At 32.0% G+C, this 12878-nt stretch overlaps 1 protein-coding gene across 2 annotated transcripts in view; it reads left to right on the top strand.

The window, feature by feature from the left end:
* Positions 1–12878, top strand: part of LOC116770344 (calmodulin-binding transcription activator 2) — an 82248-nt gene that overhangs the window by 25058 nt on the left and 44312 nt on the right. For both annotated transcript variants that reach the window (XM_061527809.1, XM_061527810.1), the window contains exon 4: positions 12250–12317. In XM_061527809.1, the coding sequence (XP_061383793.1) occupies positions 12250–12317 (68 nt within the window). The remainder of the gene's footprint in view (positions 1–12249; positions 12318–12878) is intronic.

Below are 12878 nucleotides of genomic sequence, written 5' to 3'. Positions count from 1 at the left end.
AAATAATGATAAAGAGTTAAAAGCAGAATCAAAATAAAATATTATTGAAATAACATGACGAGACAGTAGTTTTTGATGTTTGTAGCATTGTTATTTTTCATATAATTATAAAACATCATGTTATTGTAACGAATTTGTTTATTGTGTATCAGATTAAGAAATGGGGCACCAAATGTATTCCTTAATGTCTCAAGCGCAGGCGAAGCGCGATTATAACGTTGATAGTGCACTGGACTTTGTTAAATAACAATATTATGACGTAATAGGATTGAATTAATGTGTTTTGAAAAGCTTTGTGTTCTTTGCAAACTGATTCAATGTAATTAACGTCACATGCGTCGACTAGGAAACGATATTATCTATTTTTACTCATAAAGTATCTATCATTATATTTGATTTTTTTTTATCATTATTCATTATAAATTAAATAATTTTATATCAAAAGTAAATTACTCTAAGTGTGTCCGCGTCCTATGCAAATATGAATGCCGCAGAGAAAAGGCTGTTTTGCAATAAAACTCGGTACAAAACACCTTTATTTTGAAATTGGATAGACGCTAACTTAGATTTGGTGCGCGATAAAATAAGCATTTTGTTATTTCCTTTTTACTTTTGAATTGTACGTTTTGTTATTATGTCTGATATGCAACAAATACGAAGCTATGTAAATAACGTTGGGTATCTATGAAAACTTGTTCTGACATTCTCTGACGACTAAACATTGTAATTACATCGAGAACCTGAATACCAATTAATTATCGATATGAAAATTTTTCATGTAACTGCCAATTGAAAGAAATGAGATCTAAGACTTTCACGAATTATTTGTATTTTGAAAAATACAGTATTTTTAAATCTCGAAAAATTACTACCTTCTTTGTAACTGTTTGACCCATATTTTTGAAAAATCAGTGATTTAATCACTTGCATCTCTTTCACGGATATTTTGTTAATAATTTTTATTTTCCTTCCTAAATATTATTTATTCGGTCATATTAGCCTTTTTTTTTGTTTCGAATATGTTACTTGTGAAAATTATAATTATTATTTATAAAATTTCCGTTCCGTAACTTCCTTCTTCTTAGCGGATAAGTACGTCATTCATAAAAGTTAGTAAACATCAATTCCCTACATACGGTACCTCCGAAAATGTCTTGAGAGTTCTCTCATTTATATTACTTTACCTTTTCCAGGGCCAATTTTTTTGACTCTAGATTTAGGATAGACATCTGGGCACGTACGACGCTATACAGTTATTTTATTATATGGTATTTTATATTTATTTCACGATAGAAAGCCAATTAAGGTCATGAAACCAATGTATCGACCTAGACCCCGCCGAGGAAATTGCATCCGGGTTTATTGAAGAATGATTTAATTTATTCGGGATCTAATAGCTTTATGGTCCCATAAAGATTTACCTGGTCTATGTAGACACCAGATGTAAGGTATAAATATAAACGATCTTGTAATGTTACAGATAGATTTCAGTTATGATATCATTTGAAATGAGGTTAAACGTTAGGTAACAATTACAACTAACCGTTTATTAAACTCAACTTGGAGTACACAAAATGATTCACAGTCTAAACACCCTGTATTCTCGACGTATGTTTTATCGGCTGTAATTACAATAAAATAAATACACAAACAGCAACCGAAACAGCGTTTAACTGAGTAATACAGAACAATTACCGAAAACAGCGTTGCAGGCGGTCTAAGTCGTTAAACGCAAAAACCGCGAACATTTCGGCCAACTAACCGCTTGTTATATGCAAATATTCTGATATTAATAACGAGAGAACTGTACACAACTAACGGAACGCAATATCGTGCGCCGCTTGTTAAACTAATGACAGTTGCTTTAAATGATTTTGAAATTCGTGTTACTCGGTTCATTACGTTTTCTTCAGCATGCGATTGGGAAGGAATTTTTAAATAGTCCTTGGCTAAGTTAGAAAAACTTAAATCAGATGCTTATTATCATTACTAGTGATTTGGTAGGTGCATGTTATTTTCAGGTCATTGCTGTTGCGTGTTTGTTGTGTTTAAAAATTACATTAGTTGAAATCTTCTCAGTTTTTTGCTTTGACACTTGCTTGAAAAGTCCAAAACACAATAGAGAATTGTTAGTCAATCTAAGGAGACGACACAATGAACATCTCATCGGTCATCATTAAAGTCTATGTAAGCTTCTGTGAAGAGTGCTCATCTAGATTGATCTCTTCAACACGTCCGATCAAAGGCATTGCCGCCAGATTAGCCTTATCTTGCGTTTTCGGTAAAGTCTTTTGTCTAAATGTTGCAAAAAAAATATATCTAGACCCAGCAAATTCAGTGTTATGGGTTAGATTATAACAGGTTTCTGTTTGTTGTCATTTTATTTAAAAGACATCTTGTATATGAAGATTGCTTAGAAACATGACCATATTAATATAAGGTCTTTTTTAAACCTAGCAAAAGTTACAGTAAATATTACAAGTGATATAAGTAATATGTAAAATTTATATCAAGTCGACGAAGTTACTGAATTTTTTTATGAAACTATATCTATTCATCTAATTCCCTTCTAAACTAATTGTTATATTCAAATTACAATAAAACATTATCTTGTTTTGTAGGTTTATTGTCGAGCGTCCGAAATCTTGCCAAGGGCTCCTTAAGCACGTCCGCGGAGTAGGCTGGATCTTATAAGTTGTTTTATAAAAAGTTATTATTATGTATACCTACTTTATTCGCTGTACAAATTTGTATCTAAAGATCGGAATACAAGTGTTTCCATTTTTATCCAGAATAAAAAGGGTTACTTTGAAACGTTATACTATTTGTTAAGGATAAAATACATATTAATTAACGGAATTTGGATTTCTTTCACTCTGTCTAATTATACCTTTAGGCCATTAGAGATCAAAACAAAGAGACTCCTTTTTCCGTACCCTAACAACGATTAATTAAAAATTTCGAATCCCAATAGATTCAGATTGTAAGAAATGCCTGAAAGATTTCTTAAATATACACGACACGTGTGAGGCATTTAATCGAGAACTCATATGCCAAAAACGCTTTACAGCATTCTGGAAAGGACCATATTTCTGAACTGTTGCACCGATATTAAATTGTAGATTATAATACCAGCAACAACCTCCTTTGGGAAACTGGCTTTTAAGTGGCAAGAAGCGTATCGAAAATGGTCGATCCGTTTGAGAGCTACGATGCCAGAGACCGATACAAACACAGCCATCATCATCAACTTACAACACCCCCTTTTTTGGTGTAGGTTAGAACTGCAATAGAATATCTTGCGAAGACCAATATGAGAATCAAAATTTGATGTTAGCGAACAAAGAAATGTATTATTTGAAGTAATCCTAAATAAGATAAATTTCAACAAACATCAATGTGATATTTGTCAGTGAGCAAACAATGTTCAAGTTGAATCTTGTTATCTCGTCAAGTTTGCGTTATCGCTTTTAAGTTTGTTTGTAACGTGTAACTTAGCGATGCCTTCAGATCTTTGAGATGACGGTGTTAGAAATAAATGGATTAAGATCTCAGCGCTTCAGCTAACTCGTTTTACTAAAAACAGGATAATTACATTTTTATTCCAGAATAAACGCTCCTTTTCTAAGAATTTGACTCTTTGATATTCTAATGTTGAAGATGGAATCCATAATAATATAAATTAATTAGTAATTTTTTGCTCGAGGGTATTCAGGAGTTCTTAGAATTTTTTATTTATAACAGGACAAAGATAAGCAACCATATTTTATGTTCTCGAATAATATTTTTCTACATTAATTATTTTTATATCTGTGGAGGTAAAAACGTTAATAGCAAAAGCTAAATTTCTTGTTTGTGTAAGAGAGTCGTCGAATTTATCTTCCTTTTAAATCTGTTCATCCGGCACATTGTACAAATGTTTCTTTATCTAAATAATATAATATTCGTACTCACTTTTATCTTTTGTAATTCTGATAATAATTCTTCATAATAACTTTCCGTAAACATAAAACTTTCCTAGTGTCGACATGTGTTCAATTGATTTAAATTTATCCGACGGTGAAGCACTATCCTAATTCCCTTAATGCCGCTGTCAGAGACACTTTACAGCCGACTGAAGAGTCCCAAGGCTTGTTTTATATCTTTATTTATTGGTGCGCAGCCTTCCTAAAAAATAGATCAATAAAACACATTGATAATGTACAGTGTGGTGTGGAATAAAATATCACTGTTAAATTAATATATGTAACTAATCTTTATACTTTATATATGACGAATGAATAAGTTTTATATAATAAATAATCAATAAAACAATGTATAAAAGAAACTTCTACGTCGTAACACCTGATAGACATGCCGCTTTACTAGTTCTAAGTCGATTGATAAAAGTCACAAACAATACTAAATGTGTACGAATGTAAAGAGGATGTTGTTGAAAAAGTTGCCAGGATCGTATATCAAGTCCTGGAATGGACTCTCGAATCACAGTGGGACTGTCTTATACATTTTCATAGTTCTTTTTAATTTTATTACCCTCTGAATTTTTAAGCTGACTTCATATACGTTATCCAAAATTAATGTGAGGAACATTTAACTTTCTACGTAAATTTTAGACTAAATGAATAAAAAGTCATAAGTTTTATATTTTTGCGATGTTGTACATGGCCTATTTTAGGCGTTACTATTCGTTAGTTAGTATCGAGCTTGCAAATGACCGGCCTTCATTTGTTAAAATAATTTTTTTCTTTGAAATATTTCTTATTTAATATTTCTTCTTATAGTTGAGAATAAGCTAAAAAGTCTAAAACCGTATAATTGAATAAGATTCTAAAATCTTTGTCTACAAATTAATAGAGGAAGCTGGCAGTGCCAAAAATATAACATAATTAAAATATCCCAGCGAGTGCCAGACTGTTTTTATTGTATCGGACATTAACAGCATAATTTTTGTAAAATTTTTTTGGGGTAGAACGGAATTGTCTTGTCAAAGTTCATGTCGCACGACGCTTAGCGCTGGAACACTATCGCGATGTAGCGAAATTGCACTCACTTTTTGTTCAGCTGCATTTGAACATAGACTTGATGCTTCCTTGTTCGGCAATGAATATAAAGCTGTTGTTTTATCAATGTTAACCCGTCTGTGAATATTTTTGACATGCACTTAAATGTAACTACGAAAACATAATATAATTATTTTGAGTGTTTTTTTTTAATATATGAATCAATATGTTATACAATTTTAATAAAATTGCAAAGTTATACAGTCACCCAATCGCGAATGTCACGTACCGAGGTATTTGGATTCATAAATTCATGAAATAATTCCATTGCACCGCGGCTCGCGTGACCGTAAAAAATGTTTGTCCTTAATACGAATGAAGAGAGAAAAATATCGTCTTTGTGAGCGCTTAATTTAGTTTTTAATAATGAAGTTTTATGAGCTTGTTTCGCATAATTTATTTTTATCAAAAAGATCTGTATTATATAATAGTTAATTAAAAGTGTTTTCATATATTTTTGGGTGTTTCTTTAAATATTCTTCAGGTTCGTGTATGTTATGTGTAGCATTATCCGAAATGATATATGGTGTTCCGAATCCGGCTTCAAATGTTTCGCCAAATTTAAGAACCTACTGGGAAGAGCTAAAATGCTGCCTTTTTTATATTTTCACATTTACAGTATTTTATTGTTTGGAATGGTTTTTATTTTCTAAGAGATTATTTATCTCATGTAGTCTTATCAAACCGTTTTAATGGAATTGTGTATCTTTTTTCGCCAAAAAGCCGTTTCAACGAGGCTATTGATGAGAAAATTTGTAATAGTAATATTTCTTGTATATACCAGCAAGGTATTACATTTTAAGTCACCTTTAATTGCCTATAAAAGTTTTACCAAATATACGTTTCTGTTAATTATATATTTCACATTTTTTGCCCCTCGAATACGATATACATTGAACCATCACACACAATTTTATTATATAAAATTGTGTTATTTCGTATAACATAAGTTGTAGAGAGGCAAATGTAATTTCAAAACTCATTACGTATTTTTCCGTCGGCAACTAAATAATAACTATTGTTTAAAACAAAACATTTAAAATGTCAAACGGGAGCTGTAGTTGCCAAGTGTGCGTATAAACATTTGAATGAGTTCCCTCGTTTTATACTTTTCATTTGTATTCGTTATTATGTTTTGAAAATGTTTGCTATAAAGCCTGTACTTCCCGTTGTGATCTCATTTTTTTTATGTGAAAGGTGTCAAACGAGCAGACGGCCTACTTGATGGGCAGTAGTGACCCTCGCCCATAGATATCCGCAACATAGATGTTGCGTTGCTAACCGTGATTTTTGAGGAAAAGAGAGGAGTGGGAATGAGGAAATGGCAGGAAAGGGTGGGAACGGGGAAAGGGAAACCGTCTCTTTCACTGATCGGTCGAAACGTAGCCACTAAAGGCTACTCTACTCCGATCTTCTGTGAGAGGGTGTTACTTCCCAGGTCGAGCCAGCCCATGTTCGAGCTGTAGTAACTTGACCCCAGCTAGGCTCTACCACCTTCAAAATAATTTACAAATATATGATAGTTAAGCGTCCCGGAAAATTTCTAGCAAAACATGTTTCGACTCAAAATCATAAGTATTATAATACAAACAAAAGGTTCCTACTGTGAATTACATTTGCCATACATCATGACGTCTTTAAGGCAATTATGTAGAAATCTTAAAAGTCATCCGGTAAGCTATGTGTCGCTGGGAGAAATGAATTTTGATACTTGAGGAAACCCGAAACGGCGCCAAAAGTCGAATCAGAATAGTATCCTTTAATCCACTAGACCGAAATGTTAGGGACTTTCGCCGTTAGAGACGTTTTAGCGGCACAACTTTGAAACTGTAGGCCTTAAAGATGATTAATGGTGTTTTAATGGCATATTGTTTAGTTTCAGGGCGTCTTTTATTATTGCCGAGATATATACATACAGCACTTAGGAGATTGGCGATTGACCGCTTGTAATTAAGGTTAGCTTGTGGTTTTTAGGCTGTTGGAGGCGGATTAAATACCTTTTGACTTTAATAACCGCTTTTACTAAAAATATAATGTGATTCGTGTTTTTTATTTCATAATATTATTCAATATACTTAAAAATTCACATAATTTTGAAACTTTATTAGGTTTAATTCGTTTAATGTTATTGAAATCAACCTGAAAAGATTCTAATTTCGCGAATACTTAATTAAGAGTTCTCCTGAAGACTATTCCTTAATTACTGTATTACCGGTCTCTCAGGACGTGGAAAAAAACTAAGTCTGTTAAAATATTTTCTAAATGAATTTCCTTACTATTCATTAAATAAATATAATATAATTGTCTAGTTGGCATGAATTGAAAATATACATATTAGAAAAAAAACAATGCTCTTAATGAAGTAAACAGTTTGCATGATTTGAAGTTTAAATTCAGAGAGAGGCGAAACGATTTATTTTCGAAATTAATTCCCTGGAGGCACACGGTGAAGGTGTGGTCGCTACGTGTTTATAAGATATTCTTTCTCAGTTAATATTATTGATAAATTTGGTTCACCTATTTTCAAAAATATTTATTTATACTCGAATCAAAATACTTTTGCAACACAATCAAGCATTATCTGCCGCTTAGACTAAGATATTATTTTTGTATACTTTACTACAAAAATTTTATGGGATTGCAAGAAAATCTTTGGGGAAATTAGCTTCTTATATTAGGACAAGAGTAATATAAATACCATAAACGAAATTCCTAATAAAATATTAACCGCCTTCAGCCTTCAAAGTTATGTTTATCTATTAATTACTTATTTAGTAAAACTAAACCACAGTATTGTCTATAGATGTGTATTATAAATACCTTTATTGTGTGCACACAGTTCGTATTCCGTATGATTAATTTGATTCGTATAAAGCTTGGTTATGTTTAAATTACAGAATGATTTTCATTCTCCGGACTGTTATTATTTCTTTTTCACAATACCGAAGTGACTTCAATGGCCAGGTCTCGTGGTCTACGTTTTGTTACTCCGTCTTTTGTCTTTAGACATTAATGTGTAGGAATTGTTTAAACGAACTTTTAATTGCTTTTTTGAATAGATCTTCAGCTATTATAACTATGTTTTGATTACTCTCATATCTTTCTTAATGGTTTTTTTTTGTAAATATGCAAATATTGTTATCCGCATAATGCTGTAATTTATTCAAACATAATTTCAATCAGCTAGATACGTAGGTATGCATTGATATAATGTAATTAATTTAAACCGCAACGCGCTTATTTAGTGATAGTTATAACAATAATTCCAAATTATTAAGGATTTCCCTTGAAATAGGGCGAATTATTTGCTAATGATGTTTTGAACACTTTAAACGGCGTCCGTCAAATTTACCACTACAGTCAACAATGAAACAAAAATTTAATTACCTTTAAAACAATACACTTTTATTACATTCGGAACCAACAATACATTAATCTTCACATGCATATGGCTGAATAAAAATCTCGAATATCAAGGAAATGATTCAGCAATATTGGGCCTTGTTATTAGAGTGGAAGGGGCGATAGTCGTAAATCAAGTTCCCAGACAGTGATGTAGAGGATATTACAGAAGTCTAGGCGGGACCCGCACTCGATTACCGACGATCGATGTGACCCGTTTGCAATTCGCATTGTTGAGCTTTTGGGTTATTTAGAGTGTAATGGAAATCATTCATATAATACACTGTGTGAGAAACATTCGGAGGAATTACTCGGAGCGACAGCAGATTGGAACCGTTCTGTGTATAGAACGTCGTTTATGTGTGATAGACGAATGATTAATGAGTGTATATTTGATTTTTTTTACCTACATTGTTATTGTTAAATTTCACCATTTCTACTTTTATCGTTGACTGCAAAAAGTGGCTTCGCAATAAATTTAGCAACCAGCCGTTAATCGCGGTTTCGTACGACTGTAATGTATTCCGAAACAAACTTGCGTGTGACAATAGCCCTTGTCAGGTCCTGTAACGGAATCAGATTTTTTTTGAAATCTCTTTAGTTCTTCCTCTCAAATATTTTTAAATAATGAAATGGTTTTAATATTCATATTTTCGTACTTTTAAATCCTCTTTTGCTTTCTTGTCACGAAATCCAATTTTACCTAAAACTTATAAGTTACGTAATTACAAGACTACATGGAAAAAATGCCTTTCCGTGCTAAGTAAATGGCTATAAGCAAAGCAAAGTTTTAGGTTTAGGTTCTGCTATTAAAAAATAAAAATATTCTTCTGGTAATAAACCTTAACTGTGTAAAATATAAGAGCGCCTTATAAAAACTTATCTAGCAAGGAACCTTGGCTGGCTGTTTATGAGGCCGTGAGCTACAATTCACCTTGAAGTAGGCAATAGGAATGAAGATTCAGCTATCAGCGAAGCCTAAGCTTTTTGCAGAGCGGAAGCGGTCTCCTGTTATCGCTACGAAACGGCTTGGGTCGGAATTGTTTTATATAGTGATTGGACATTTTGTTTATCAATTTTGCTATTTTTTGTGGCTTCCATTTAGGAATATAGGGTTCATTTATTAAATTTATTTAAAGGTTTCTTCAGGTAAAGTGAATCTTTATTTTGTGGGGCTTTTATTTGGACTTTTTTTTGGCTGGATATAAATCATTATCGTTCATTTTCTGTTTTAGTTGAAATTTTAAGCGTTTTCTTAGAAACTCACCAGCATTTACTGACATCAAATAAAATTTGATTTATTTTACAATAGCCATTTGTGTATAATCCGTTTCAGACATAACAATGGAAAAGTAACAAATTTCACTTTGACATTTTGTAAAGATTACCAAGATTGAAATAACTCAGATACGAAATATACACAAAGTTCTATTAAAGCCAAGTCAGAATAACGGAATCAAATCTATATAAAAATGTTAAATTACTTTTGTGCCAAAAAAAAAAAATAGTTTTCAAATACATGAACTATAGTTTACAAAAAAAACTTTTGCATAGAATAATCGGATTTAATTTGCAAGTTTCAAACGGAAAAATTAAACAACTTGCACCCTTTTCATTCTAATTATATCAATATTTAATTGTTTTTAGGTCATTTTACAGACGTTTTTATGTATAGACCCTACCATAACAGCGGAGATAAAATTCTCTGACCCCAATAAAAGTGCTATAAGGACAGAATTCGTGTATAGCATTTGAAAATTCTCTTAAATAATCATATAGATGGGAATTCGATTTAAAAATATGAGTTCAATTTTAACATAATTTAATTGGAGTGTCGCCATTGTGATGTTATAAATATAAGAGTATTTTTTACATTATAATAACTAACTACATATATTCAATGTTAAGCTACGTTATATGATATTTATCAGAAATCATTCACCACACACTGTCATTAATAAGTGGGATTGAATCTTAAAATCTTATAGTGAAGGATTTGAAAGCACCGAGCGTTGCCTAAAACTTACTTCATTTGTAACCGACGCCTAGGTTCGAGGTAATATTACTCACTAATTACATTTCTGATTACTCACTTTGATCTTTGTTAACAGCCACCTCGTTAACTTAAAATAACCACGTGATGTATTAATGACGTAATGAATCAAATATTGCTTTAGAGTTTATCTATTTATGGGTTATTTAAGTGTTGATATGGGAAACAAATAACTCAAGAAAATAATTCTTTAAAGTACGTTATTTTATAAATATATAAGTATGTATGCAGGATATTCATTGGAAGTGTAATGCCAGTAATTATGAGACACTATACATGACAGGTTATATGTCGACGTTCTGGGAAAGTAAATATTGCAACTTTCTATATATCCAAGGATATATGTCGTTGGGATAACGGATGTAATTTAATATTAATATGAAATTGTTGATATTAATTTATATTAATCGCCTAAACATGGCCCTGGTGAGTTTGTTCCCTCAAATGTTTATGAAACGTACCATTATCGCGACATAGCGGGCGTGACGTCACTATTTATGGCGTCATTAGTGTTATGAAGGGCGCTGAGTAGCAATAATATCGGACCAGCGACTTCGGGATCGTTTCTACTGATGAGAAATGGCGATTATTATTAATTTATTACATTTTGACTTCCTTTAAAATTCAAATAAAATGTTATGTTTGTTTGAATATGAAATATTCGATTTTACTAGGATGTTATAACAACTTAATCGCTGTCTCTATGAATATAAACGCTTCCAAATCTGTGATTTATTTTTTAAGGGTTCTGCTTAGGGAAATTTTAACGATTCTTACCCTCTTTTGCTGTAATTATGAGCGTGTAAGCTGTAATAAAAGCATTTGATAATTTTAATTAATATTGTTCAGAAGGATCATAAATTGCACGTACTGAATGCCATACTTACTTGTTGCTTAGGAATTTCAAAGCGGCTTTAAAGCGATTGTTTGATTTATTAACGTTTTCAGTGTGGATTTCACTGATGTATTGAATGTTTAAATTTGTAAAATGGGATTTATACCGTTGTCTGTAACCGTTCAAAACATAAGGGTCTCGACCGCTCCTCTCTATAAAAACATATTTTATTTTACGCACACCGCACAACGCGCTTGTAAATGACGCCTTATGATATAGGAAAATATTCTTTACGACAAATTACAAAAAAAAAAAGAAATATTGAGTGTACATTTATTACGTAGCACGATACGTGTCGCGTCTGTTGTATGATTGGGACATAAAATATGTTAGTACGGACCTCGGGACGTTGTAATATTTTTGTGTAATGTATTTTTAACATATGTAGGCTGTATTTGTCTAGTAACGAGAATGCTAAATTAGATTAAAATAATATAATAAGCGGAGAATTTTGTAATGGAAATGATCATTAAACTATTTTGGTATCCAAATAACAGTTAAGGGTACCTACAAAGTTTTCAATATTGCGTCTCATGTACTGTTATGTACTAAAAAATTGCAAGACAAACAGATTTCCTGTGTAGCTACTTAGCTATGCTCAGATTACAGTGCGGCCATAAATAAGGCCGCCGGCTCCCGAAGTGTTTATAAATTTAAAAGAAAACTGTGTCTTATACTTCTCTAACTTTGAAATTTTTTAACTTGTTTATGTAATATATACGACGACATTTATAAAACATTTCAAACATAGAAAAAACTATAACTTTACTTGTATTTTATATTTAGTTAATACTTTATTTTGTGATGTGGATTTAATTAATAATTTTATATTGTTTCAGGAAATTGCGGCCATACTGATCAGCTTCGATAAACATGGCGATTGGCAGTCCAAGGAAGTCAAAATACGGTGAGAAAACATCCATCACAAACATAAATATCATAATTAATAGAAAGGACGAAAGAGTTTTATCGTGTTTAATATTCAGGAACATAATTATAACCGTCGTAAAAACTTTAACTTTGAAGGCACGTGCATAATGTAACATTTTAGAAGTAAAAGCGAAATTAGTCATTGTATTGCGATTCAGTCGTACAATGTTAACTCATTCCAACACAATGCTGCGAACGTTGCTCTGGAGACGGCGTAGATTTTAAAAAGACTCCAAAATCATCTGAATCTCTTTGAAACGGACTATTAAATTTCAACCCGTGAACGTAAGAGACAACCGATCATGAATTTTAATGCGCGCTCGCGATCCACCTCCACGTCGAAAAGTAAAACGCTAAAGCGGTACATGAGAAATCAGGAAAAACGTATAAAAAGTTTCCGCAGGGGCATGAATTAAAACTATCAGTAGACTTACGTCTTCTTACTTTTATACTGTTACTCTGTGACTGTACCTAATTTGGCGCCCAACTAGGGACCCGTTCCAAGTTGTAACAACTTTAAGCAAATTAAAACTTTCAC

The sequence above is a fragment of the Danaus plexippus genome (genome assembly GCF_018135715.1).
Source record: "Danaus plexippus chromosome 13 unlocalized genomic scaffold, MEX_DaPlex mxdp_15, whole genome shotgun sequence".
NCBI classification, from domain to species: Eukaryota; Metazoa; Arthropoda; class Insecta; order Lepidoptera; family Nymphalidae; genus Danaus; species Danaus plexippus.
The sequence above is the reverse complement of the archived record's forward strand: the minus strand, read 5'-3'. Positions and strand labels throughout refer to the sequence as shown.